Below are 27,444 nucleotides of genomic sequence, written 5' to 3'. Positions count from 1 at the left end.
CCCTTCATCGATTTGCATCGCAAATGTCAAACCAAGTGCATTCAGTTGTCAACACAAGCAACACACGAAAACAACGAGAAAAACATCAATACAGAACGGGTGCAAAAGCGTAAATGTACAATTTGCAAAGTTTTGGTGTGATAATTGCCGTACTTAATTATTCATTTCGTGCGCGGTTTGTGCCCACGTACGGTCCAAAGCATGTGCACACAATAATCGGTGCGATTGCTACGTGAACAAAGCACACCGAGCCCAACCGCCGTACGCAAGTTGATGTTTCTCTGCCGAAAGTTGACCGAAATCGATAAAATGTTTGGAAAACTGTCGGAAGTTTTGCAAACCGCAGCCGACGTGGTAAGTGCCCGATAAGCGAACATTGATTACAGTGCACTGTGCTTGTACAGATGGTTTTATCGGGTGTATGCGTTTGCTTTGAAATGAACACCTTTCAGCCGTGTTCTATCCGGCCAATGTCGCTGACTCCACGTGGAATGGAGCAATTTGGCGCTCAAATTACATAATTTATCAGAATTTGCTTTTCCTTACCAACTTTCTTACTCTTTCTAATTGCTTCTTTGCTTGCCCACTAGCTCGCACCACCCCCCACGGCCCTGCAGGACTTTGACTATCACTACCGGCTGGTGAAGAACTTTTACGTCGCCGATAAAACCGTACCAAAGATACACATCAACGATACCAACATTCCATCGCACCTGGACCAGATGCTGCAGATACTGATACGCGAAGAGCAGCAGCGGCTGGAGGTTCCCACGAAAGCGGACACCGCCACCGACGCTTCATCGAGCACCGGCGTGGAAAGCGTGTCAGCGAAACCAAGCCAACCACCACCATCACCACCAAAGGCCGAATGTATGGAATTCGTGCTAAGCGCTCGGCCGCTGGATGTGCTGATCGAGTTCGCGGTAAACGATACGCCGCCCGGTGCGCGCTACATCGTGCTGAACTGGGTGCGACGCTTCCTGTCCTGCCTCAAGTGTCCACCGCTCGGGCATGCCAGCATATTCCAGCCCGTCCAGCGGCTGGTGGACATTTGCAGCGGCACGTACGCCTCGCCGTACGAGCGCGAGGAAATACTGTTCCTCGAAACGGTGGCCGGGCTCGTGCGCAAGGACTCGGTACTGGTCAACCTGTTCCTCAAGTCTCACCACCATTCCGCACAGATGCTGGCGAACTGGAAGGGGCTGGGCGTAAACAAGGCACCGGTAAACAATCCGCTGTTTGTCAGCACAAAAATTGAGTACGACTCGCGGCGCATCTCGCTGGTGGCGGAGGAGGCGAGCGAGGGGCCGTCGGCGGGAAGGGAGGAAAGCGCCCAGCATCTGCCACCGGTCGATGGTGCAAACGGTGGAGAAGAATCCGAAAGCTGTGATTGTGATGACGAGGATCACTTTAGTCTGTTCGATGCGATAGTTAGCTATCTGGATAGTGCGGTAAGTGGTGAGTGCGGTTTTTCGCTTCAAACAAAACTAATTCCTATACCTATTCCCTGCCACCCTCAGGATAGCACCATAGTGGTGCGAGCGTGCGAAGGCGTGCTAATACTGGCCTCGCTGCCAACACTGCAGCCCTCGTGCAAGGCGATCCGCAACACGATCAGCCGGTTCGCAACGATGATGGCCGGCCGGCTTGCGTCAAACTGTCAGCAAATTCCGGAAGATATGGACACCGGTGATATCGAAGATGCCAACGTAACCTGGGGGCTGTTCCCGCGGGATCCCGAGCAGCCGCACTACATCGGCCGCTACCAGCTGACGGCCTTTCTCTGCTGGCTGGACTATTGTGATTGCTTGCTGAAGGAGAGCGCACTGCTGGTGCCGGAGCTGGGACCGCGCGTACGCGACGAAATGCTGATCAACTACATCGAACCGGCGCTGGTCGGCTGCTATGCGCCCTTTATGCTGGTGCTGACGGCCAAAATTATAAAAAAAACACAATCGAAAGCACTGCTGGATGGTAGGTGGAGCAGCTGGGGTCGTACAGTGGCAGAGGAGTATGATATTGATGGTTAAGTTTGTTCTCTTCCCAGAAATTGCAAACTGGCTCATCGGTGAGGATGAACTGATGGACATTAACAACTGTCTGCTTACGATTTTAATAGAGAATGCGCACGAAAATACGGACATTCTCCTGCCGACACTGCAGTTCGTAGAGGTGAGTGTTGGTACGCGGAAGGTAACAAACGGACACGGAGTGAAAGACATTCTTCTCCCAACAGTCGCTGCTGGACAATCCACACGAAAAGATTCTGCACGGCATGCTGTTCTTCTACATCAACACCAGAGGCTACTACGATGGCACAGCGCACACCATCCAGTCGTGGTCGGACGAGGAGGATAATCGCGAGCGACGGCGCGGCAGCGCAGACGATCCGATCAAGTCCCGCACCCTTGCCCCAAGCAATATTTTGCGCGTCATCAATCAGTACGTTGTTGCAAAACAAAGCAAAACAAACAGACTTTCAATTTCCCTTCTAATGGATTGCTTTCTCCCCCCCTGTAACCTCCTGCAGCTTCCTGTTGCTGCTGCCAAGACAGATCGTAAGCGATGCGGGCGGCATCTGCTACGAGGAGTACATGCAGGACGCCAATCGCCACTACCAGACGTGGATAAAGAAAACGCACGGGTTCAGCTGGCCGGTCGAGGCAATCTGGCCGGACAGTGGCGACTCGTCGCCGCTCGCCGGGACGAGCGTCGAACCGCCACTGGCCACTAGCGGCGCCGCCGGGCTAATGACGGTCGTTCCGCTGGCCCCGATGAAGCAGCCGAAAAAGCAACGAAACCCCAAGTACACCACCGACGGCAGCCAGACGAACGCCATCGATCTGCAAACCTGCGGCGACAGCGGCATCTCGGAGGAGAGCTTCTACGAGGGCCCGCTGCTGAAGCTGCTCTTCTCGCACGTCAAGCAGATGAACACGCAGCCGTACGAGCTGAACCTGGCGGTGATTGCGATCCTGTCCAAGCTGGCGCTCTTCCCGCACCCGTATCTGCACGAGATACTGCTCAACCCGGAGATACCGGTCGCGGCCGGCGCTACCACCCTCTGGTCGGTGATGCAGTTTCTTGCCCGCCAGCTGCTGTCGGAGATACCGCGCGTGGACGGGTTTCAGGAGAAGATCAAGGATACGGGCCGCCGGCTGCTGTCCAATCCGCCCCTCTACCACAAAGACTGCGGGGAGGCGGGCGATGCGGGGTGCGTCGGTGAGTCCGCGGCAGCGGGGACGGCGGTCGAGGAGGAGGAGGACGAAATTAACGACCCACTGTTCGAGTCGATCGTGGTGCTGGAGGAGTTCTGCAAGGAGCTGGCAGCGATCGCGTTCGTCAAGTATCACCATGCGAAGGAGTAGTAGGACGGGCGGTCGGTGTCGTTGTGGGTTGGTTCGGTAGCACCCGAGTGCTTAATTGCTTCCTCCCCGGGGTCCCTTCTTCTTGGACGACGCACATTTTATCTTAAGTAGCGCAAATACCGTTCGTAGCCGATTCCCGATTGGCTTCTCTCCAGTGCCCGTTGGTTATAGGTTTTCGCAGTAATTTAATTGTATTTTACACTCTAGTCTTTGCCAAACCAACAAAGAAAAAGCAAAAAAAAAAACAGCAAGGCGCAGTGCAAACCAATTTGGGTAAATCGCTCGATAAGATGAAACGTGTTGCAATGTATTTTATTGCGAATAAGGTAATATTCGAAATTATCTCTCAGTGGCACGGGCATTACGATACCAGTGTTTTATCCGTTTGTTGCGTTATGTTTTATCTCCCCCCTGATTAAAGCTCAATTTTAACACAGAAAGTCATTAATTTAATTTAATATTTTGTTTTAAAAAAAATAGCACCAGGAGCCGGAACATGCTGGCCCATCTGCCCCAAACCGGAGCGTCGTTGCCTCTTCCTATCTTGCCGATCTAATCTATGTTTTGATCAACCTCGCGCTCTCTCTCTCTCTCTCTCTCTTTCGCTAACACACAAATACGCTCTCGCGAGAACGGTGAGCACGGCGTTGGTTCGCTCAACTGCTGGTCCGCTCCGAACGCGAAGGTTCGTGCCCGGTCCGGTCGTGCGATGCGTTTTCTGTTCGTTGTTTTCCTTAGCCGCGAGTGGACGTGCTTTCTCTAGCGCTGCTCTCTAGCCAGCCCCCGTTGTAGCGTACGTTTCATCATCATCCCTCCCTGCTCCTACTTGTCGTACAGCCCCTCGACCAACATTGCTCGTTTTTCATCTAATCCACCCATAGCGCATTTCCGCAAGTGCGTGTGTGTCTGTGAGAGTGTGTGTGTGTAGTTTGTGTGGAACATTTTCCTACTTCCGCAACTATTGCCAAGACGCGCACGACTGCCCCCCTTTCCCGCTGTGTAACTCTGTGTGTGTGTGTGCGTTGAAGCTGTGTTTTTCATCGCATTATTTCCATCGCTGTCCCGTTGAACGGAGCGAAGGGGGCAAGGGAAGCGAAATAAACTATCATCGCTTCGGCAGCTAGCCAGCGGAGTCGTAAAGATCCCACAGCCAGCTTTCCGACCCCCCCCCCTCCCCCGCGCTCAGCCTGGTATATATGGGGCGCGCCTCCGATCCGTAGTTGGCGTTGGAATAGAAGGGAAAAGAAATAAGTAACGGAAGGTAAAGTGTGCCACCGAGCCCGAAAGCGTGCGGAATGATGGCACACTTGATCTGGTTGTGCATGTGTGTGTGTGTGTGTGTGTTTGTTTGGTGTGAGAAACCTCTTTGCATTGTGGAGATAAATCGATGAAAAATTAATTTGATTAGAAATGCAACATGGACGTGGAACAACGGGAAAAGGGTAGTGCACTGGCAGTGAAGAGATTTTCCTCCCCGTGGTGACCCGTGCTGTGTTGCGTTGTTTATGAAGGCTCTCCCCGTGTATCACCTTCCCCACGTTGTCTAGCTCTACTTGCTACGGTTCTATGATTTTCCCCCGCTCTCTCCCCGTTTACAGTGCATACGGACGCGTGCGTACCATACAACTCGGTAAAAAACTGATCTGTGTGTGTGTGTGTGCGTGTGTCTGTTTAAAAGTAATGGTACATCGTTACCACACACTATCATCGCTGCACGGACGGAATTATCATAAAAAAGCGCAACCCTACCCCGAAATTGCACACACCCCCTTCACAGAACTGTTCGAACCGCACATTGGGCGGTTTCTTCTCGTTTGTGTGTGTGTGTGTGTGAGTGCGTCAACCGTGTTCTATGCACGTACGCACACCCTTTCCATCGCTCGGAAAAGCGGCACAGTGCAGTGAAAGTGGGTGAAAAATGTCCCAACGATTCAACAGGAGGGGAATAAATACAGAGCATGGCAGTAAAAACCACCACGCACCACGAGACGAAACCGGCGACCGGAAGAGTCGAAGCAGCAGCACCGTATCGTATTGTGGCCCAAACTCACCCTCCGTCCGGTTTGCTGCTATTCTCACTGTTTCAGCAAAAACAGCGAGCTTCCCCTAACACGGTGCGCACACGCTCTGCGCCACACGTATGGTGGAAAAAATCGCGCAAAGGAAAATTAATTTCACCCTCTCGAAACAGAAGGGAATGGGGGTATCTCCGACTAAACAAGTGAATCGTGTACCGTCTCATACGGGAGAGTATAAAAGAGATATTAAAAAATTGAGAATGAAAGAGAGAGAGAGATAGAGAAACAATTTTAATGATAAAATCGCCACCGACTGACTATCTCTCTGGCTGGCTTTTGGCGAACCAAACCGTCATCGCTCTGCAATGAGGGGTTGCCTCGCACGTGAAGTGAGGCGAAAAGACGGAGATGAAAAGCGAAAAGCCCTGCACAAAGGTAGAACCGAATTACACACACGTTGCCATTGGAATCGGAACAAAATGGGTATATTAATGCCGATAGACGGATAGCTTCTCCAATCCGGTCGGTCATTGACTCCGCCGTATCGTTCTTCCACGGCCTATCTCTCTCTCTCTCTCTCTCTCTATCTCAATCTGTCGTCCATCGAGCATCGGCTTAACGAAAATTCAACGCCCAGAATGGGTGAAAACGTAGTACCGAAATGGACGGAAAAATGCCGGAAAACAATACCGTTTCGCTTGCTCGCTTGGTACTTGTTTTCGTTGTGGTCGTTGTAATGTATTTAAAGCCATGCCCCCCCAATCCATCCCACCGAAGGGGCCGGAGGGCAGGCGTTCATTTTCCGGCTGGTGGTCGTTCACTGCGTGATAGCAGAAACCGGGTTCTACCACGACCGTGACTTTTCCTTTCCGTCCCCGGGGTTCACGTTGTCGTCGTCGTCGTTTTGGTGATTTGGTCGATCGTACGTTCCCTGCTCTCGATCCAAGTAGACGGGGGATTTATTTTTAGATTTTCACAGCCATTTCCACCGGTGTTGAAAATTCAAACCCCACCCTTTGGACCCTCTACCTTTCTGTGTGTGTATGTGTGTGTGTGTGTGTGTGTGTGTGTGTGTATGTGTGTGAAACTCTCCTTCGAAAAGCAGAACAAAACAACTACCAACCAATTGGTGCATCCCGTCCCGCGGACAGTGAGAACGACGGGCACCAGAAGTTTATCTAGATTTCAGGAGTAGCCACACAGACCCGTTCTGGCACACGGCATAAAATAAGTCTCAATCTCCTGTTAGAAGTGCATGCTTGCGTTTGCGTATGTCGCGCTTTGCCGTCCGCAAGTTGTCGTAGATCGTGTCCCACGGGCCCCGGGCTGCAATGCTCAGTGTCATCGGCGACGTGTGAGGACATTATGCAACGCCATCTTTGGATTACATGTCCACCAACGCGAGATGAAAATAGGGTCTAGTGGGAAAATGTCAGCTCCACGGGAAGGGTTCGTCTCCTATTGCTACAGTTTGACGCCGGCATCGGATGACTTACAGACCATAACCATAAACTTTATTGTTACCACTATCGCTTTGCGACTGATGCGGTGATAATGATGGCCGATAAGTGTGCGGAGCTGATAATAGTCCACTTTAACGTTATTGTTTACGCTGTCCCGTAAGGGATGGGGCTGATAGGATTGAATGCCAATGAATCGCGTACCTGTCTCCGCTTCGGAGTGTAATGATGATGTTTAATGTTTACCGATTGCCAGATATAGATGGTTCAGTACAAACAGTCGTTTCAGTGGTGGTCACTATCAACGATTGATTTGAAAACATTATGCCCTTCCGATAGTAAACGTTCTACATTTCTGTACCTACGCGTAGAAGTTGCGCCCTTTTGAGGCTGTAGTAATAGATGCCACAGACAGCCAAAGAAAACATTACCTTGCTCACACTTTGCCGTTAAAATTCTCGGCAAATGGCTTGGTTTCATGTTTGTGATTTGCTTTGAAAGCCCTTCAAAACATCATGCACATGTGACTTCTTTCACGTCACATCAAAATGGTCGTACCGCGGTCGGGCCCGGCTTGTTACTCAAGCCACGATTGAGGAGCTGTATGCTGTTGGTGTTGTGTATTGCTTTGCCGCTCCGTTAAAACACCACAACAATGATCGTAAGAGCACAAACAGTTCGGCACTCTTTCACCACGAACACCTTTTACCTAAAAGAAAACACTCAATCACTCGATCGCTCAGAGAAACGTTCTTGGCGTGAGGAAATCACGATTATGAGACGGTACCTGTGCCGCGCATACCACCAAACGGGGGTAAGCATAAAAGGCTTTAACGAGCCAAACCAAACATGGACATGTATGTTTGATCACTTTGTAGACCGACCATTTCAATCGGGCATCTTGCGTGCATGTCTGTGTGTGTATGTGTGTGCATTAATCTTCTTTCCGACCAAAATATGTGTGCGATCATTGCTCTCCTCCGTCTTGCGTTCGTCTCGCTCGGCCAGCCGTTTCTCGTTGCTGTGCCACGTGTTGCGTAGAATGCGTTAAATAATAGCGCAAACAGTTGCGCACCGAGCATTACGCTTCGTTGCTTTTAGCCAACGTGTACCGGAAGGGGTTTATCGTACAGGAATGCTCATTTCTTGCCTTTGAATGAGTGAATCTTAGTTAGTTCGATTAGTTAGTAAATCGTCCAGAAATGATTTTCTTTAGGGGGAAACACTCAGGAACTCCAATTGGACGCAGGTGTTAGAAGCAGATTTTCCTCAATTTCCGCCAATGGCTTGGAGACAAAAACTCCATCTCTACCTCGAACCATTTGCCCAGTTCCGGTAAGCGGTCTGTTTCTAGCTTAATCGAATTACTATACAACATCGAAACCGTTCCCATTGCACACGGGTGGCCAAGTGTAACGATGTCACCGCACAACCATATGTACCGGCCGGTGACAAACGAGGGAAAAAGAGGCGAAATTCAACACCCTATGGGCTATGGGCCACTACTACCGGCCACATTCATCCGCTCCCGATGGGGCAGATGAGAGGGGTAGGGGTAGTACAAATTGGATCAACAAACTTCCGAAACCCTTTTCCCAAGCACCACCGCAGCCGCAGAAGCAGCAGCAGCACCCAAACGGAAGTCAAACGATCAAGTGCAAAAGGAAACGAAGCGAAGCGAAACGCTGGCGTCCGATTGACTGGAACTGGGTGTTCCAGCCGGGAAAGCAATCAAATGTGTGTGTGTGTGTGTGTGTGTGTGTGTGTGTGTGTGTTTCATTCGCTAATGAGCTAACACAACCGCGAACACTAATTTGGCGTCGAAAAGTTGATGCCTCTTTAGCGCGGCCATGGTAACGCAAATGATCACTCGTTTTGTCGATGGAAAGCTGCCGTATTTTCCATTTTACGTTGTGGCACGAACCGCCCCGGTGACAGGTGGTTTTTGGTGTACGCATCTTAGACATCATGCCCGGTTAATAATGCTCGCTTCTTGTGTGCTCCTCTTTTCCAGCGACGATCTTGAGTGCTCTGCTCAGTGTTAATGCGATATTGATGAGCACGTTGCCATCGCGGAGAAGGTGTTTGTGAGAGGTAAGGCGTAACGTTATATCGGAGCGGTCTCAACAGAAGATCCGAAGCATCAAACAAACAAACAAACAAAACAAAAAAACAATACCACTTTGACGCGTGTGAACCGTGTGTGAGTTGGAAAAGTGTGAAAAGAAAAGGGTTGCCAGTGTGAAATCTGCGGGAAAACCGGCAGCCTCAATCAAGCCTTTCGGTGTGAAAACTCGGGCACAAGATTACGGCCGCAAGTGCTTCTCGTGAATCCGTGAATCCAGCAACCCAGAGAGCAGTCGATAAGTGATACGCGTGAAAAATCAAAACAAAAACCACAAAGAATGGCATCCCCAACACCGGCTCCCGTGAAGAAAGTGCCGATTCATCTGCAGGTAAGCCAAGGGTGGGGGGGGGGGGCAGGTGGTGGGGAGGCGCAGCATCGGGGAGTATCGTTTGGTGGGAATGTTTTGGTTGTTAAGATATGAAGCCTTGTTTTGTTGTGAAGCAGCCCATTAACCATTTATCAAACTGCTAGCGTACGTAATCGAGCCAATGAGGAGGGAAAACGGGATAAGGTGGCAGATGAACGACGTACCGAAGATTCATGTTAGAGCGACCTGGATTAGCGAAAATCTAAATACTCATTTGCGTGAGCATTTCTTCTGTCAACTATAAGAAAAAACATTTACTTAATGTTTTAATTGACTTGAAAATATTATTTCAATTTTTAGTTCTGTAATAGACGAGGAAATTAATTCCTCTGAAAACGTAGTGGAACCCCTCATAACGAATTTTTCGCATAACGAGCAAATCTAAATGCTTTACGAATACCTCCTTAACGAGTAAAATATCGCATAACGAGCAATTTTATTTTTGTTCCCGATAAGAAATCGTGATCATTTCAAAAGTTTCGATGCTAAGAATCGTTGACTATCAAGCTATTTCCAAAAGCCAGTCTGCCAGTCCAAGACTCACGAAGCTATACAAAAATCGACTCCACGTCCAAATAATTCTTTTCAAAACAGATAGCGGAGTAGAGAGTTTTTGTGCGCTCAACGACAGGTTGAGTAAGTGAGGTAGTGTCTTGAGTTTAATTGCTCCATTTCCTTCCTTCTTATTATGACAATATTGGAGGCTCTCTTCGACTTCGGCCGTGGATTTTAGTGTGTAGTGTACCTCCCTAAGAAGCGTGTGTTGCACAGGTGTGTTAGGTGTATTGATAGGTGTGTTCTTGCATGCATTCTTGATCTACTTGCTCTTGAAGGCGAGAATTTGGATACTGAGAATCGATGAATGCATAACTGTTACCACTTGGAGGTGTTCCGTAAGGTTGTGATGCATATAATCCCTGTATACCTGCACTTTTCTTGACCTAGAATCAATCAATTCAGTTTTCATACAAATTGTATGAAAAAGAGCCCCCCACACAATGAGTTAACGAAAACACAATGAGTTTTTCGCATAACGAGTGGGACATTGGAACGGATTAAACTCGTTATGAGAGGTTGCACTGTATGAGAAAAAAGATGTTTTTCCCAGATAAATGTTAAAAAAAATGAGTTATCAAATAGCCCATTCTTGAGAATTTATGCTTCTTTGTTTTATTAGTAATCTGGTAATCTGTTTCATTAGTAATCCAGCAATCCAGCAGGGGATGTTCATCCTTTTCTCGGGGCCCCACGCGGCCGCTTAGTTTGCGCATTGCTCAATCTGCCCCTGGCTAGTTGAAGATCCAAAGCAAAGAAGCCATTCCTTGTTTAGCAAAAGGGGCGATAAATATCAAAAATTCACTTTTCCAATTGGTTGATTGATTTTATTGATTTTGTGTCGCTCACGTTCTCGTTTCGATTATTAAATAGATTTTTCCCCGATTACCGATTGCATTCCATAAATGATAAATATGGTGTTAATTCCATTAAATTGCGTCGAATGTCTGCTTGCCGGGGTTGTTAGAAATAGATTAATAAAATAATACTGCTTGATGGCATAAGCAATGCCTAAAATTATACAATTTTAAGCATTTGTGTATTACTGTTAGCACTTCGATGATGGCAAAAAGAACCTTTTAACTTAAAAAGTGTAAAATGTAGTTTTATTTAGTAATATATCAATGCTAGATTTTCTCACACATAATAATGCAAGACGAAAACCAAAATATTTAGGAGTTAAATATCGATAACTTTGAAATTTAGTTAATCCCGTTCTCTGCCAATCCCACATTCCCTGTCATACAATGCACTGTTTAATAATTTTTCCACTAGGCACAGAAAAGGGGGAAACTACTTTTATTGTTAATGCTACGCAGTTAGATAGAAATAAACGACGACGGAATCGTTCTCTCAAAACAGTCTAAAACTAGCTTGCACTACGCACACCAATCAAGTAATACACGATCCGGCAATAAACTGTTTCCCTTATGCAACCTCATGCACCACCACCGTCCCAATCGTTCCATCGTTCTACACCCTTCCTCCATCCCTTCTCACTCTTCGCCCGCCTAATGGTGTCTCGTCAGCCTACAGTCCATGTCCATGAATTATTAATAACCCGGCAACCGAACCGAACGCTTCGTAAATAATCCGTCCCGAAATGATTCACACTGTCCTTCCCTGCTCGCTTACTCGCACCGGCCCTCAGCCGATCGTAAGGAGGAGACATTATTTAGGGTGTTTTTTTTTGTCCACCGCCCAACAGGGGAGGAGCATGGTTTGCATTTCCTGCAAACGGGAAGCAGCTAGTCGATGTATCGTGCTTTGACTTATTTACATGTTTTTTTTTTGCTCTTTCTCTCCTTGTGCACCAAAGAATTGTTGTTGATATCGGAGTGCCTGTTCAACGGTCGGTGGCCTGTTTTGTGGCCTGTTTGCTTTGTGTGTTTATTGATTTTCCGCGACTCGCTTATAGTTTGCTTGCCGGAGGGCAGGCTGAAGGTTAAGTTTCTCTTAGTTGCTTTCATTTGTCGCAACCCGGTGGCAGGTTGTCATATTTAATTCAATTTTTGTACTTTTTTTTTAGAATCATTTTTCCTCGCTTTGACCTCGCAGAGTGTTTGGGGGGAAACATTGGGGCGTGTTCTTGGCTCCGTTGGGTGGTGGAGTACGGTTTAATAGAGCTTTTTGGCCTCCAAAATGGCCTCGCAAACCCCCTTTTTGCTGCTAGACACAACAACCGGTGCAATCTGTAAGGTTGTTACAGTAAGGTGCAACCTTACTTGTGGAGGGAAAGGGGCATAAATGGCCCACAATTTTCATCTGCACCTGACGGCTTGCGGTGCTTGTTTTGTGTCGATTAAAACTTGTTTTGAACAACAAACTGGCCGCGGAAAGTTGTGTTGTTTTCAGGCCCGCGGCCGCTGGCACCACCAACCGCCCATTTCCGGTGCGCGGTGGTAAGCAGCAGCACAAGACGCGAGCAATAGAATAGAACCATCTCGAAACGGTGTTGAATTCGAATCAGAGAGTGCTTCTATGCAGCAAATACAAAACAGCGGGGGGAGAGGAAAGCAACAAACCAACAGCACCTTTTCAGCTCCCGGGTTGGAAGGTGCAACGCAGCAGACCGGAACTGGGGGGGGAGAGGAGGCCGCTGTGCATTCGCTATACTCTGGCTTTCCCCCCATTAAACCGGAGAGGTATAAAAGCGAAGAAACGAACTCGAAAGAAGACGCTGTTCTAGCCAGTACACGATTACACCGTGCGTCTATGCCCGGAACTGGAGAAAACACGAGGCGGACGTTACGTCAGCTCCTTTGGTCATCGCCCAAAAGAGGCCTTCCGGATGGCAAAAAAGAAAACAAAAAACAACATTCCACCGTTCGATGAACCCTTCTCCTTTCATGTGTGTGTGCTAGGGTGCTAATTGGGAAATGAGAGTTGCCACATTTAAAACGCCGCCCGAACAGGCGGTGGTGGTGTATTGGTGGTTCTGGGGAGGAATGTTACGCCGCATGTGTCAGATTGGCTAAATTGAGCAAACGATCGCTATCGGAGAAGCCAACTCAGTCTGTCTGTCCAGGGTCCCTGTGTCTGGTGCGGTCCGAGCTTTCTCTTGGGGCAAAATTGTGGCATATAATTTAGCTCGAAAGTGCAAGAGACCTGCTTATCAGGCAGACGGCAGACGGACCGTTGCGTCGCGTGTTGATTTCGTTTAATTGTGTGACCCCTTTAGTTGGATTGTTACTCGTTATGCACAGAAATGGTTAAGCAGGAAGTAAATTGCAATGACGTGCATAAGTGATTGGGAGAGTCGGTAGATAAATAAATAAATATATTAGAATAACAAAATAGGTACAATTTTGCAATAAAACGGTTACACACGAAATGTGTGATTAAAACTAAACCAATATTGCAGCTACTCGTCCCCTTTTTTACGCAATTACAATCGTTCAACACACCCGCAAGCTATTGAAGCATTCATGCAACGGATGTCGCTGCCGGCACAATTGACAATAAATGCTAGCAGGTTCTCGCGTGGACAAACGCAAACCATGGCCGCTCGGGCGCATAACTCGCATAACAAAAAACAACCGAGTTCCCGTTGAGGTGCGTTCCCGTTGAGCGAAGTGCTTAACGGCTGAAGTGCATCTCAAATACTCAAATACAGCAGCCGCTCGAAACCCTTCGAAAAGAGAACCAAAATCTCAAGTGTAGTATGCTTATTTGCTGCTGCACTGTTACAACTGCATCCAGCGAAGGAGCATTTCGTAGGAGCACTAAAGAAAAGCAATGGGGTGCTAAAACATAAGCCGGCACGAAGATCTTCACATTTTGTATTATTAGGGTTGGGTTTTTCCCCCTTTCTTTGGATTGTTCTTGCCTATCATTGCCTGTGTAGCATTTGAAAACGGGGAAGCCTTATTGAGCGATCTGGGGCCGCTAAATCTTGCCAACACACTCCAGCCGCCGATCGCACACACTTCATGCCCTTCATTATGTGTTAATGCTCCCCGTTCTTTGGGCCGTTTTCATGCATTCATTCCCCATCCCAACGACGATGATTAACCGATTTAAATTGGAAAGGAAGCACCACTGGCACCAACACCATCACCACGATTTATGATACGGTTCTGCCACGATTTAAGATACGGTTGTGGCGATGTGAAGCTTTTCCACTTCTACTGCACATTGGAGCCGTTTCTTCAGCAGCAGCATCAATTGAAAACCCAAAGAAAAAAAAATTAAAAATCAATCATTTGTTTGTGCCCCTCCGAAACAAATGAGTGGCCTCATTTGGAAGCCTTTTCTTTTTCAGCATTTTCACCCAGCCTCGCTGTTGTCGTGCGGAAAACATGGCGATAAATTGAAATCTCACCCACAGATATCCGCTTTGCAACGAACCAGGCAGCAAACACACAAACCAATAGCATCAAAAAAGCAATTGTTTTAAGCTCAATTCTTTCCAGTTACACGTGATCTTGTAAGCTCTGCTTTTTTTTAGAGTTTTTTTGTTTTTGGGATAGGAGCTTCTATTTCAATCCCAAACCAACTTCCCTTTCGTGTGCCTAAATTTGCTGACTAATTCTATTGCCCTTCAGGAAAGCCCGCGGGCCCAACGTTTGCGTGAACATTCCCAATTAAGTTGTTATTAAAGCTACTCGAGCCTAGCAGCAACAGTGGCTCGGAATGCTTTGGAGCTTTGAGTTTTACACTAGCTAGACACAAGGGGGGCTAGCAGTGGGCTGCAAAGGGCCAACATTAGATAACAACTTGTACGTTCTCGTGCTTGAGTCTGGCCAGCGTAAAAGAGTTTCTTTTTTGTATGGACGTAACGTTGGCCTCTTTTGGTGAAAAACTCTGTTTCGCTCTATTTTCCGGCCGAGGTGTTGGCTGAAGGGATTGCGGGGTGTGTGTAGAACATTAGAGGTTTGCCAATTTGGGCCACATGGGGAGGCTTTTAAATATAGATTATTGATTACCAAACGGGCCATGAGCCGCAAAGAAATGGTTTAATTATAACTACATTAGAAAAAAGGCGTAGCATGATACAACGTCATTGTTTTGCGGGATGATTATTAGAATTAGGCGTATTTTTCTTATCGTTTAATTTAAAAGTAACTAGTTAATAAGTTGTCGCATGCCAAATCTGAATAATGGCTGCTCCCGAGGTATGCGGATACGAAGAAAAACGATTTTAACAAAATTTCACAGTTCTTCTAGCAAATTGTTCCGATTTGACACATAAATATTCAAGTGCAAAATAATTCTCCTTTCCAATTCAGCAAAATCAATTCTGTCCGAATCGTATTAATAATTATTTTGTAACCGAAAACTAACAACAATAATCAAAATAACCCATATATTACCCGGCTTTTGGATATTATTATATTCACGCGGATATTTGATTTTCTTGGATTCTGAGACTGATTCTGAGACTGGATACTGATGACTGAGACTGTTATCTTATTTACACATTTAAATAGCTTGTAAAATGGACAGCCACAAAGCAGACGGGACGGCTAAATGAACTGCTACATGACACGTTGGCTACACGTATACCAGATCGTGGTTCGATTCTCACTTGGACCCGGACCCCCGTACTACCAAGGACTTGAATATACCGTTGGCGTGGTTTTAGTGCAAATTCGTTTTCTTGTTTTTTCTTCTTCTTTATTGCATCTTACAAAAAGTGGCAAAACGATAATGTTATCAATTTCTACCCAAATTCAGTTTGTGGCCAAATAACAAAATATCAAACCACACTGTATGACCTGTATGAATACTTAATTGCAGTAAGCTTTGGAAACGACACCATGCAACCATCTCGTTTCTGCAATGCCCATACAATCGTAGTAACCTTACAGGCGAACCGATACATACCTTCGCCATTCCTACTGCCCTCATTCTAATCTTTAACCTCAGCTAAGACGAAACTGTTTGTGTGTTGTGCTTCACAAGTCTGTGTGTTTGCTTTTAAGCTCACTGTGTCCCTACCAGTCCCTTACCAGTTCGATAAGATGTCCGAGGTAATGGTAGATAGTGCCAACGGCAGGGCGAAACCGGAGGCCCGATTGGAAGAACCTATCTGTCGTGATCTTCGGTCTACCGATGGCACGGCCGACGCATCGACACAAATCGAAACAGTAACGTCCGAATCGTCCACGAATACGGTGCCGGCAGAGGATATTTCAAGCATGGATCTTGCAAACGTACCGAAAGACGAAGAGGTGTGGAGGGGGTCAGAAGTTCTTCTTGTGGGGAATGGAATTCAATCACCCATGGCGTAATCGGGTTCGCGGGAAGTCGTCTAGGGAATTTAAATGAAATTTGCAAAGGATGTGAGTAATGAAAGTGTTCTTCCTCCCCGTCCATTCTCTTCCGGCAGAGTGCGCAAAATCGGCTGTACATCAAGCGCGGTCACGTCGTGAACCACGATGGAATGCAACAGGCGGACGTGTACATCGAGGACGGAACTGTGCGGTAAGTATGCCATAGAGGGAGGCGGGATGGGTAGGAGCGTTCGTCTGACAAATGCGACAATCATGGGATTCTATCCATAATGCGGCAGTGCGCCCGTTGCCAAGCTGCAATTTCGAAGTTTATCAGCGCTTGTTTGGCACCGGGCCAGCGAATAAAATTGTACTCCGGCCGGGACTCTCGCAGTTGCCAAAAATCGATTCATCGTGTTGGCCTCTAACATCGCACTCTTTGTTCCATACGCAGATACGTCGGTTCCGGTGCGGACTTTGTTGTGCCCGGCGGGTGCCGCACGATCGATGCGACCGGCAAGCTGGTCATGCCCGGCGGTATCGATCCGCACACACACTTTCAGCTCGAGTTCGGCGGCACTGTCTCGGTGGATGATTTCTACAAGGGCACCAAGGCCGCAGTAGCCGGCGGCACCACAACCATACGTAAGTAGAAGAACCATTCCACCCTTCCCGAAAAACGGCCTCCAATCTGATGGTTTTTTTTTTCTTTGGCACCCTTTTCCACAGTGGACTTTGTACTTCCCAAGAAGGGCGAATCGCTGCTCGAAGCGTACGATGCCTGGCGCGCCCGTGCCGACCCGAAGGTGGTGTGTGACTACGGCCTGCACGTCGGCATTACCTGGTGGTCCAAGTCGGTGCGGGACGAGATGCGAATCCTGTGCCAGGAGCGTGGCGTCAACTCGTTCAAATGCTTCATGGCGTACAAGGGCCTGTACCAGCTGAACGATTCCGAGCTGTACGAGGTGTTCGAGACGTGCAAGGAGCTCGGTGCCGTTGCGATGGTGCACGCGGAAAATGGGGACATTATCGCGAAGAACGTTACCAAACTGCTGACCGAGGGTGTGACCGGACCGGAAGGGCACGAGCTGTCCCGCTCGGAGGAAGTCGAGGCCGAGGCCACCAATCGCGCCTGCGTTATTGCGCACCAGGTACGTACACGGGGAGATGTGTCTTTGCCACGAACTTATTGGGCCTTTCGAGATTCTCCCGAAAAAGACCCCGAAGCAGAAGGGCAAGTGCCACTTAATTCTACGGTCTAATGATACTGCAATGGTCGGTAGAACCGGAGAGCGGTGATAAGATTAGATGGAGTAATCATGGAGTGGGCAGTTTTGAGGTAACCACAGCATGTTTTGGGACGATTTCAAGAGCACCAATCTGCAATGGAAGATTGAGCTATATTTGACGTCCAGTATCAGATTAGATAGCATCCACTAACAACAACAAACGGCGGAGTTTTGTTTCGCGAAATATTGTACAATGTTATCGCCAGCTGTTTCGGCTATTCTTTAAATGGCAAAACTTCATATCTTTCACCGCCGCTGCAAGTTTTGTAGATAATGCGGAGAGGGCCTCCTCATCTTTCCTACTGCAATGCAGAAGTCATAACTGTTGAGCGTGTTTAGCGCGACCTGTTTGATGGGCCTGGGTCTTTTGCCTGGGCAGGCTACAGAGCTATAAATAAGCTTTCAACAACAGTAGGTCCAATGCCTCTGAGCCTAAGGTTAATCTATGGTTCATGCATAATACAACTGTTTGCGTGAGGACCTTGGAGGGTCTTAGCTATGGAAAACGAACACATCAGCCTAAAACTCCACTGAGCGAGCACTTGACCTACTCTGTACCCTTGCCCACGATTGAACTCATAACATTGCTACAAGGATATTAGCACAGCAGCGGGGGTCAATGGAAAAGTGCCGATAGACACGCAACAACTCCATCCAGTACACGAACTTGAACTTTCACTTTCTCACCCGTTGTTGTTTAGATCGGATTTCCGTTCCTGTTTCTTTAATTTCCTTTTCTACTTCTAATGTATGCATGATTCCAATGTATCAGTTTATTCCCTCTTTAAATCTTTTTTAATTTCAACGTGTTTCATCTTTTACCCTATTTTTCTTATATTTTACTATTCTTTCTTTTTCTCTTCGTCTTCTTTTCGTTCCGGTACACTCTTCTCATCTTTCCTTCCCAACGCTGTCCTTCGTCCTTCGGTTGTGTTGCTTCGCCCGGCGCATAACTTTTCCCTTGGTGTGGTGCAGGCTCACTGCCCGCTGTATGTCGTGCATGTCATGAGCAAATCGGCCGGCATTGAGGTGGCACGCGCTCGACGCCGTTACAACGGCACCGGGATCTTCGGTGAGACGCTGGCGGCTGCACTCGGTACCGACGGTACGCACTATCACGACAAATGCTGGCACCATGCAGCCGCCCACGTGCTGAGCCCACCGTTGAGACCGGACCCGACCACGCCCGAGTTTCTGATGAAGCTGTTAGCTCAGTAAGTAGCTCAGCAGCAGTGTTGTTGGGGGTGTGTTATTATAAGATGCAACAAATGGGAGAATCATTCCATTTCCAAGACGTCGGCGGACTAACTGTTGTTTCCTGTGCTGATTGTTGTTGTTTTCTCAAAAGAGGGGGGGGTTGCTTTTCTTCGTTTTGTCCACTAAACATTCTGCCGGTTCCAACATTGCCGCTGCTGCTGCAGTGCTAAGCCTTAACACCAACACCCAAAATGCGACTAAAACCACTAAAGCTCTTTGCTTTCATTTTTTCAAACATTATTTTCTCCATCATGCTGCGAACTGGAAAACCTGCGAAATTTACCCCATTTGTGTGTCTGTGTGTGTCTTTGTGTGTACTGCTCATCGTAATGTGTGACATTGCTTCTAATCTTCAACAAATTATGGGTCAAACGCGAACACACCTCGCGGGGCACACCGGAAACAACACCACGAACTCATCATCCTCACCGACATCTTCCACGAAAAACCACGAAATCATCACAAACACATACACCCCCACATTCCACCCCCGATAGACGAAGGCTCCACTGTACGTCACACGGGTCACGAGCAAGCTGGCAGCGGAACAGCTGTCGCAGGCCAAGCGCCGCGGTCTGGTAGTGTACGGCGAAACGCTGGCCAGCTCGCTCGGCTGCACACTCACCAGCGTGAAGCCAAACCAACTGGTCTACTACACGACCAGCCCACCGATTCGGAAGGATCCGGAAACGCCCCGGCATCTGGTGAAGTTCCTGGCGCTGTAAGTTTGCCCCCCCCCAAACCAGCCCCAACATGCGGCGGCCTTGCTTTATCTGTTGCTTTTATGTTGCTATTTTTTTTTTTTGTTTTATTTTCTGTTTGTTGTTGTTTGAGTGTGGTAGTTTTACCCATTTTCGACACTTTTGATGGCAAATCTTAACGCGCAACGCTTACCTTTCGCCCTCCCAGGGATGATCTGCAGACGACGGGCAGTGACAACTGCACGTTCAACCGCAACCAGAAGGAGCTCGGGCTGAAAGACTTCTCCAAAATCCCGAACGGTGTGAATGGTGTCGAGGATCGCATGTCCGTCGTGTGGGAAAAGGGCGTCCAGACGGGACTGATCGATCCGCAGCGCTTTGTGGCGATCACGAGCACGAACGCGGCCAAAATCTTCAACCTCTACCCGCGCAAGGGCCGCATTGCGCCCGGGTCCGATGCCGACCTGCTCATCTGGGATCCGAAGGCGGTGCGGACCATCTCGGCCAGCACGCATCACCAGGCCTGCGACTTTAACATCTTCGAGGGCATGAAGTGTCACGGCGTGCCGGAGTTTGTGATCGTGCGGGGCCGCGTGTGCGTCGAGTACGATCTGATCCGCGTCGCCGAGGGCCAGGGTTCGTTCCTGGAGACGCCCGTCTACCCGTCGTTCGTGTACGATGCACTGAACGGGGTGGCCCGCCCGGAGGAGGGCCTGGAGGAGAAGCACGCGCGCAACGGCATCCAGGGCCTGGAGCTGAACGCCAAGTCGGGCCACGAGGTGGACATCCCGGATACGTACGCCCTGCCGGAGAAGTACATCCCGGGGCCGGCGCTGAGCGTGATCTCGGGCGATTCGCAGCTGAGCACGCCCCATAGTGCCCGGGGCCATCGGCCGGACGGGCAGAAGAACATGCAGGAGTCGACCTTCTCCATCAGTGGTAAGGCGGGGGCAAACCCTTGGGTTGTTGGGGCTAGTTGGGTAGTTGTTCTAACCTTTCTTGCGCCTTCTCCACCATTGCAGAGGAACTGGACAAATCGGAGGCACGCTCTTGTATTCGCGTCCGTGCACCGCCCGGCGGCAAGTCGTCCGGATTTTGGTAAACGTCCCGCCGCGTACAGCAACAACGCGCACACCCATTCGGAAGAGCCCGGGCGGGGCAGGCAATGGTAGGCAAAGTTACCTCTCGAAACACTATCACCTCCAACCCATCCAAAGAAGAAGAAGAAGAAGCAGCACGCGTGACCGGAAACATGGGGGAAGCAGCTGGTACGATCATCGGCGGCAAACCAACACATACTCTTACGCTAGGGATAGTTCTTTTTGAAAGAGGAGCAGTCGCGACGAAGTAATCGCTGGCCTCCTGGCCCAAACTCTTCCATATCAAAGCGCCCCCAAAAGGAAACGATTCAGTTCCGGATCCGGTATCGGTTCCGAGAGGCGATGACCAGAGCAGAAACACAATCAGCTAAGTAATTTAACGATAGAGGTACGACTTCGGACAGCGCCTGTCTGAGAGAGAGAGCGTCGGCGAGTTATAATACCTTTTTGCGCGCTATTTCCTTAAGAGAGGCACACCGGCAAGCTTTGCAAACATTAATGTATCATCATTTTAAATTTATTTAACTTAATTTACTGCTCTTTTGCTGTATCGATTGTGCTGCTAAGCATTACGGAAAGAGTGACAGTGGCGCGGAGGCGTAAAAATCCTTATTTTTAATAGCTTTAGTTGCTACAAAATTTTAAAACCCTGTTGCCTCTGCAATGTATGAGATCATTGGAACAATTATATGGCTTATTTAAGTGCTCGGGATGCTCCGAAGTACAAAACTGTCGGTAGATGACGTACAGCAAAGCACACCGAAGGGTAGCGAGCGTTCGGCAGATGTGCAATAGTGTGTAGGTTGTTTTGTTCTGATAGCAATCTAAGTTTCAGTTTCAGCACACTCATCTCAACAGTTTAAACCAAACCTGTAACACACACCAAACAACAAGCATCATCTATTTATTTACGCACAACGTCTTGATAAATACGCATCTCTGGTATAGGAAAAAGGGGAAAAGCGAGGGTATAACTAAGCGTGAAATATTTGGGAATTGAGGCGAAAAAACGAACATTGATATGAAGAAGCACATAGGAAACGGTAGAGCTTTGTTGCTTGTTTTCGGGAAGCGCCCTACTACTACTACTACTACTACTAGCTACTAATGATACTACGATAGAATGAATGAGCTTTGTGCTTCAATTCTTCTCATTTTTTTTGTTTTTGTGTACCACTAGCTAGGGTTTACAATTAAGATAATCGCTAGCAAAACATTTTTACTATTCACACGCTGGAAGGACAAGCCAAAGTTTGCTAGAATTTGTCAAAGAATGGGACCGAAAGCATGTTTCTTGTGTCTGTGCGATTTAGATGTGGCCTCGATAGCCGCACGTTTTGGAACGTGTGTTTGGTCAGGTGGTTTCGTTATGTTACTTTTTCTTACATATAGGACGTATGTGTGTATGTGTGTCGTGCATTTTTCTTCGCGCATAGGCCGCCCTCGGTTACGGGCCTTGCATACGAGAGCTTGAAGTGGAAAACAAACAAAACCCCCCAACCTGTAGCGATAGAAGAAGAAGAGAAAACAAACACTTGTTTCGATGGTCGCTTCTTCGTTTGTGTTTTGTCGCCTTATTGTTTCATTTAATATTAATACCTAGCTCCAAATATACACTCGCGCGAAGTTGGGCGAACAAGTTTTCCATCGTAAGATAAGCAGTGCGCGTTTAGCATTAAAAAACAAACAAAACCCATTTAATATTACACCAACCTCCGTGGGTAATGGTAAAACACTGATAAATAAAGAAGCAAAAACATACTAACCTGTTCGAAGCCTTTTTCCCCTCCCTGTAAGAATTATGTCCCGTTTACAGCGATTGTGCATAATATCATATATTTATTGTCATTGGGTAGCATAAACGAGCACGAGCATAGTGCATAATCGGCACAGTTGACTAACGAATAGTACATTTGCTACAGCCCTGCGGGGCCCCTAAAATACTGCCAACATTCCCCGGACCCTCCCCTCGCGGGTCCCAACGCTCAGGTATCGCTAGTAACGACCGGCACGCCTTCCTCCTAGAGAGCCTTTAAACCGCCACCGTCAGCGTTCCTTCGTTTCTGCGCCTCACAGCATGCCGCCATCGATCAGCTCCAGCACCAGCATGGTCATCTTCTGCCGGCACAGCTCGTTGGGCGGCACGTTCAGCTCGGGTGGCGTGGCGGCCGTCTCCGTCCCGCTCGCGTACAGATCGGGCGCCTCCTCCGACGAGCAGGTGCTGATCGGCAGCATGTCCATGGCCGCGCCGAGCCCGAACCGGGCGCACACCCTAAACTCGTCGCCGATCTGCTCCCACAGCCGCTGGTCGGAGCCGAACGCTTCGGCGAACCCACCGTCGCCCAGCAGCAACCGCAGCGAGCGTACCAGCTGCTGGTGGTACGTCTGCAGCCAGTGCTGCAGGCTCTTCTTGCGCAGCGCCCCATCGGTGCAGCAGTAGATCAGGTAGGCGAGATCGAGCGCTAGCGAACCGTGCCGGATGAGCTGAAAGTCCACCAAACACGTCTGCAAGCCAGAGAGAGAGAGAGAAAGAGAGAAAGCATTTCAGGACGCATCAGTGACGCACAGTTGCGGACGTGCCGCATTCCCTACCTCAGCGATTGCGCCGGCCTCATCGTACCGGAAGAGTATGTTGTTCGTCCAGCAGTCGCCGTGGCAGATGACCGACAGCTCGCTGGTCCGGTTTACCAGCTCCACCAGGTGGCCGAAACAGTTGCCCAGGAACGCCTCCAGCTTGGCCAGATGGTCCCGCTTTTCCGGCACCGTTTGCCGCACCATCTGGATGGCGTTGCGCGTCAGCACGTCGTAGTACCGGCGGTACCATTCCTCGTTCGCCTGCGAAAAGATGCCCTCCTCGAGCGCGCCGGTCAGCTGCCGGAACTCGGCCGGATGGCGCCGCTGGTACGCGAGGCTGACCGCGTGAAAGCGGGCCAGCTCCGCCAGCACCGCCTCGAGCTGCTGCGGTCCGAGGCCCGCCTGCCGGTCCGGCATCGTGAACGAGCGCACCCGCAGATCCTCCAGCACGATCAGATCGTCCCGGGCCAGGTAGCAGTGCGGGATGGCCTGAAAGAGCCGCTCGCTCGCCGGCACGTCGGTGCCTGCGCCGACCGTCTCCACCTGCCGCCGCTGGAACGCCACGTACTCGGGCATGATGGTGTTGTAGAACACGACCTCGTTGCGGAACAGCGCCTCGCTTTTGAACGCTTCGCGCTTGATCTTGCAGTCCGGCAGCCGTTTGCAGATGATGCTCTTTTCCCACTTGAGCTTTTTCGTGCCGTCGTCCGGCAGCGTGTGGCCCTTGAGCGCGATGCGGAAGAGGGCGGCCGTGTAGTTGTCGCCGCGTCCCGACCCTTGCGCTTCCTGAACGAAAAAAAAACGTTAAATTAGGAGAGGCAGAGCTTTGAAGACACTAATGTCATCCTGTGTGACCTTAACCGCCCACACAAAAATCGATACTCGACAGGAGGATGATGACGGACAACCGGTTTTACACCACTTTGAAGCTTTAATTGCATTTAAAAGACAGAAGCTCTAGTAAAATCAATCTCCATTGAATCCATTGAAAGGAAATCATAACTGCTTTTTTTCGTGCAAAAAGCTCACGAATTGTAAAAGGAACTGCTTTTTCTGGGGGAGAAACTGTTCCGACCTGTGTCATTCTTGTTCACCATCCCGCCCAACATCCATACCTCGTACGAGTCAATCGTTACATCTGGCTCATTCTTTACAAACATTCGCTGCAGCAGCTCCAGATCCAAATGTGACGAGCAGAGCGATGATGTAATCGAATCCTTGCGAGCTTCACTATCATTTACACCCATTTTTTCGAGCTACTGATGCGAGCCACCTTTTCAATCCTTTGGCACACACACACTGTGGTACACACTATCACTTTGGCACTGGTCAATAAAAGGGGACCACCTTTTTCGCTCACATTGAATGCGTCCACCACCAAAACCGACAACCGAAAATGCCACAAAACAGTAGCGTCAACTGCAGCAGGCGACCCCGTTGCTTTGCGCCTGCTGGGATGCCTTCCTTGCTAGACCTACACCGTGTTGCCCCGGAAGGTGATAAAAGTTCTAGCGCTCCAATATCGATCCGAATCACCGTACCCAGCCTGCTGTGTGGCCTGCCGTGTCGCGCTATGCGCGCAAGAACGTCAAAAACGTGCTTTTGACAAATCGACAAGCGCGAACGCAAAAAGGAAATTTAAAATGCGCCAACGGAACGTAACTGCCGTTTTTGATGTTTTTTTTTTTGTTGCGCCGGAAATATGCTGCTGCACCACGCGCGACCGAAGAAACTGAACCGTTCCAACCGCCTGCCCACGGTTGCACTAAATCCAACGGTCCCTCGCGATACTGGGCGATGCTGTCTCTCCTTGCTCTGTTCGCTGACAAGCAGCGGCAGCAGCAGCAATTGCATTTGAATCATCTTCACACGAGATTGACCCTTGATCCAACATCATCATCATCATCATGATCATCTGCTTCGTTCTTTTCCGTTGGACACACGCGGCCGCGCCAGCCGTGGATCGTTTACGAGTGTGTGTGGCTGTGGACGCTGGTACTCTCCGCAGTGCCACCACAAGCGACCCCTTTTGCTCGATTCAATTGGACCCGCTGCTGCCGGCCGAGAGTGGAGCCGTTTATTAAATTGATGCACATACTGCCCATAAAACATATCACATTTAGAGATAAATAACTAATGGAATTGGTTTCGACAGGGGGGAGGGGGAGGCACAGCGTGTGGAGCGATGGGGAACGGCCCTCTGCGCCACAGACGACCGCGTGCAGTGCTAGGTGTGGGGCGCAAACACGGTTTGAAGTAAGGGCTAGTCATCCGGCTGTCCCGAAACCGACCGATCGTGTACAGTTTGGGGCCAAACTTGGGAACAGTTTAGAAGGAGTTTTTCAGTTTTTTTTCTTCTTCTTTCGGCATACCTGTTGAGAAATGCCGGAAACGTGCCAATTGTTCGTTTAACTGTCCTGTTTGTTGCGCCGCCGTCCGGAAGGACTGCGTGAACAGATCGCAAGACAAACGAACCCGAGCTAAGGGGTGATTGGATCGTTACGGAGGATGAAGAGGAACGGTACTTGAAACAATTCCAGACCAGCATGCGGTAAGCGGGCCTGTTGTCAACAGACTTGTTTCGCCTTTTGTGGCTTTGTTTTCACCACCACATGTCGCGGGGCAATTTGTCTTGTTCAATCAAATTTTATTGTCCCGACGGTACATCAAGACCATGATGGCCTGCGACAAACATTCCTATCTTCAGGCTGTGGCATGGGTTGGGGAAAAGTTTTGCCAGATTTATCCATTACTCCAACGCCATTAGAAAGTCAACAAGGCAACGTAAACAAATATAAAATTAATCGACGAGATCGTTTTCAGTACCTACGGAAATCTGCCGACTGTTGCCAGCGCTGTAACATTTTTCTCGTACAAAAAAAAACGCACACACACACGCACGCAAACGCGATAGATCAATGATTTGTTTTGATTTTCCCACACGATCAGCTGATCTTTTGTTTTACAACTTCTAGGAAGCGAAGATGTTCCCACAAACTCCTCCGGTGCAAAGTAACATTTGTAGGGTTCCGCAGCCACCAGCGTCCAATCATGCAATATAAACACACACAACTGGGCCCGCTAAACATTGCGAGTTTTCGAGTAGTATATTCTGCTCGAATATTGCTAAAGTTTTGGTAAAGGTTATATTACATTTTTCAAATTTATTTAATTCAGCATTATTGGTTGTAATTATTATTTAGTGTAATTTGGTGGATTCCAAAATTATAAGAAACATCAAATTTCAGGCCTTATGTATGCTATTGAGCCGGTCTGGTGGTACAGTCGTCAACTCGAACGACTTAACAACACGCCCGTCAGAGTTCAAGCCCCTAATAGACCGTGTCCCCATACGTAGGACTGACTATCCTGCTATGGTAACAATAAGTCACTGAAAGCCAAGCCCACTTTACTTAGTAAACTGGCAGGCCTTGACCGGCAGCGGTTGTAGTGCCAAAAGAAGAAGAAGAAGAAGAAGTATGCTATAATTCCAGCTGTTCTAACTTTTCGCTGAACGCTACACAGGTGGTCCCCGAGATACACGGTTAGCGGGGACTGAAAACGGCCACAAAATACTACGTATCTCAAATTTCCGCTAATTCTAATCTCGTGATTTTCAGCCAAAATATCACTAATTATCGTATAATGTTGCAAGTAAGGGGTGGTTATATGACTCTGACTGAATATAACAGTTTTAAACCATTTGAAATGGTTTTCAACATTCGATCCAAAGGGAAATTATTTGGGATTTGACAATTGATATATCAAATCCGTACAATTTGCTCAAAGAACTATCAAAATTATAAAACCACGTATCTCCGAATCCGCGTATAAGAGGTACCGAGTATTTCGGGGACCGTTTATAATTATAACTGCTAACTGCCATAGGCGTTAAAGCTGCTTACCGTAACTGTTGTGATATGACGTAATTATTATTAACGAGAAACAACATGGTAAAGTTTAAGATTAACATAAGATAAAATTGTGCTTTAAAAATATCGCCCGCCTTCACGTGTGCTCCGCACCAAGGTGTATTTATTGAGGAGGTGAATTATTAGCGCGTTTGCCTGGCGCCATCATTGAGCGTTTCTACATACACCGAGAAAGCAGCTGAGAAAATAACTGACAGCATGCTTTGACAGCGACTGACAGCATTTTCGGCGAGAGAAATCTCCTCGGCATGCAAAGAACGATGGAGCTGAGAAAAAATTGAATTGGCAGTTTATGGCGAACGATCAATTATAGTTTGCATTTTTGCTCTAAAGCACTTCACCTCCTAATATCCATACACCTTGCTCCGCACCGAGAGACCGCAACCGCAGCTCGGTTCCCTTCCCGTACCTCATGCGAGCTCGCTGACTGCTTGAATTTGTTTTGCGGGTGCGCGTTTGACGCAATGACGCAGATGA

At 48.6% G+C, this 27,444-nt stretch overlaps 3 protein-coding genes across 7 annotated transcripts; 2 read left to right on the top strand and 1 right to left on the bottom strand.

The window, feature by feature from the left end:
* Positions 1-38: 38 nt before the first annotated feature.
* On the top strand, positions 39-3,826 carry LOC120947546 (FHF complex subunit HOOK interacting protein 2A-like). The gene is made up of 6 exons (XM_040362952.2): positions 39-354; positions 591-1,451; positions 1,521-1,974; positions 2,048-2,172; positions 2,237-2,442; positions 2,531-3,826. Exons 1-6 carry the CDS (start codon positions 274-276, stop codon positions 3,366-3,368), a joined length of 2,565 nt encoding a protein of 854 aa, XP_040218886.2. The 5' UTR covers positions 39-273; the 3' UTR covers positions 3,369-3,826.
* Positions 3,827-4,062: 236 nt separating this feature from the next.
* LOC120947547 (dihydropyrimidinase) lies at positions 4,063-22,222 on the top strand. 5 transcript variants are annotated; one of them, XM_049607895.1, is made up of 8 exons: positions 4,063-4,161; positions 8,861-9,302; positions 16,231-16,325; positions 16,569-16,759; positions 16,844-17,265; positions 19,158-19,381; positions 19,570-20,300; positions 20,384-22,222. In XM_049607895.1, the coding sequence occupies exons 2-8, from the start codon at positions 9,252-9,254 to the stop codon at positions 20,461-20,463; spliced, it is 1,794 nt and encodes a 597-aa protein (XP_049463852.1). In that variant the 5' UTR covers positions 4,063-4,161; positions 8,861-9,251; the 3' UTR covers positions 20,464-22,222. The 5 variants fall into 5 exon arrangements, with proteins under 5 accessions (XP_049463852.1, XP_049463851.1, XP_049463853.1 ...); XM_049607894.1 differs by lacking the exon at positions 19,158-19,381 and adding an exon at positions 18,379-18,617; XM_040362955.2 differs by lacking the exons at positions 4,063-4,161; positions 8,861-9,302 and adding an exon at positions 15,687-16,072.
* LOC120947548 (uncharacterized) lies at positions 21,134-24,956 on the bottom strand. Its single transcript, XM_040362959.2, has 3 exons — positions 24,151-24,956; positions 23,054-23,821; positions 21,134-22,966 (listed from the first exon to the last, which is right to left on the bottom strand). The coding sequence occupies exons 1-3, from the start codon at positions 24,280-24,282 to the stop codon at positions 22,532-22,534; spliced, it is 1,335 nt and encodes a 444-aa protein (XP_040218893.2). The 5' UTR covers positions 24,283-24,956; the 3' UTR covers positions 21,134-22,531.
* Between the last annotated feature and the right edge of the window lie 2,488 nt (positions 24,957-27,444).

Source organism: Anopheles coluzzii, chromosome 2 (assembly GCF_943734685.1).
Source record: "Anopheles coluzzii chromosome 2, AcolN3, whole genome shotgun sequence".
NCBI classification, from domain to species: Eukaryota; Metazoa; Arthropoda; class Insecta; order Diptera; family Culicidae; genus Anopheles; species Anopheles coluzzii.
Note: the sequence above shows the minus strand (reverse complement) of the source record. Positions and strands in the feature narration are given on the sequence as shown.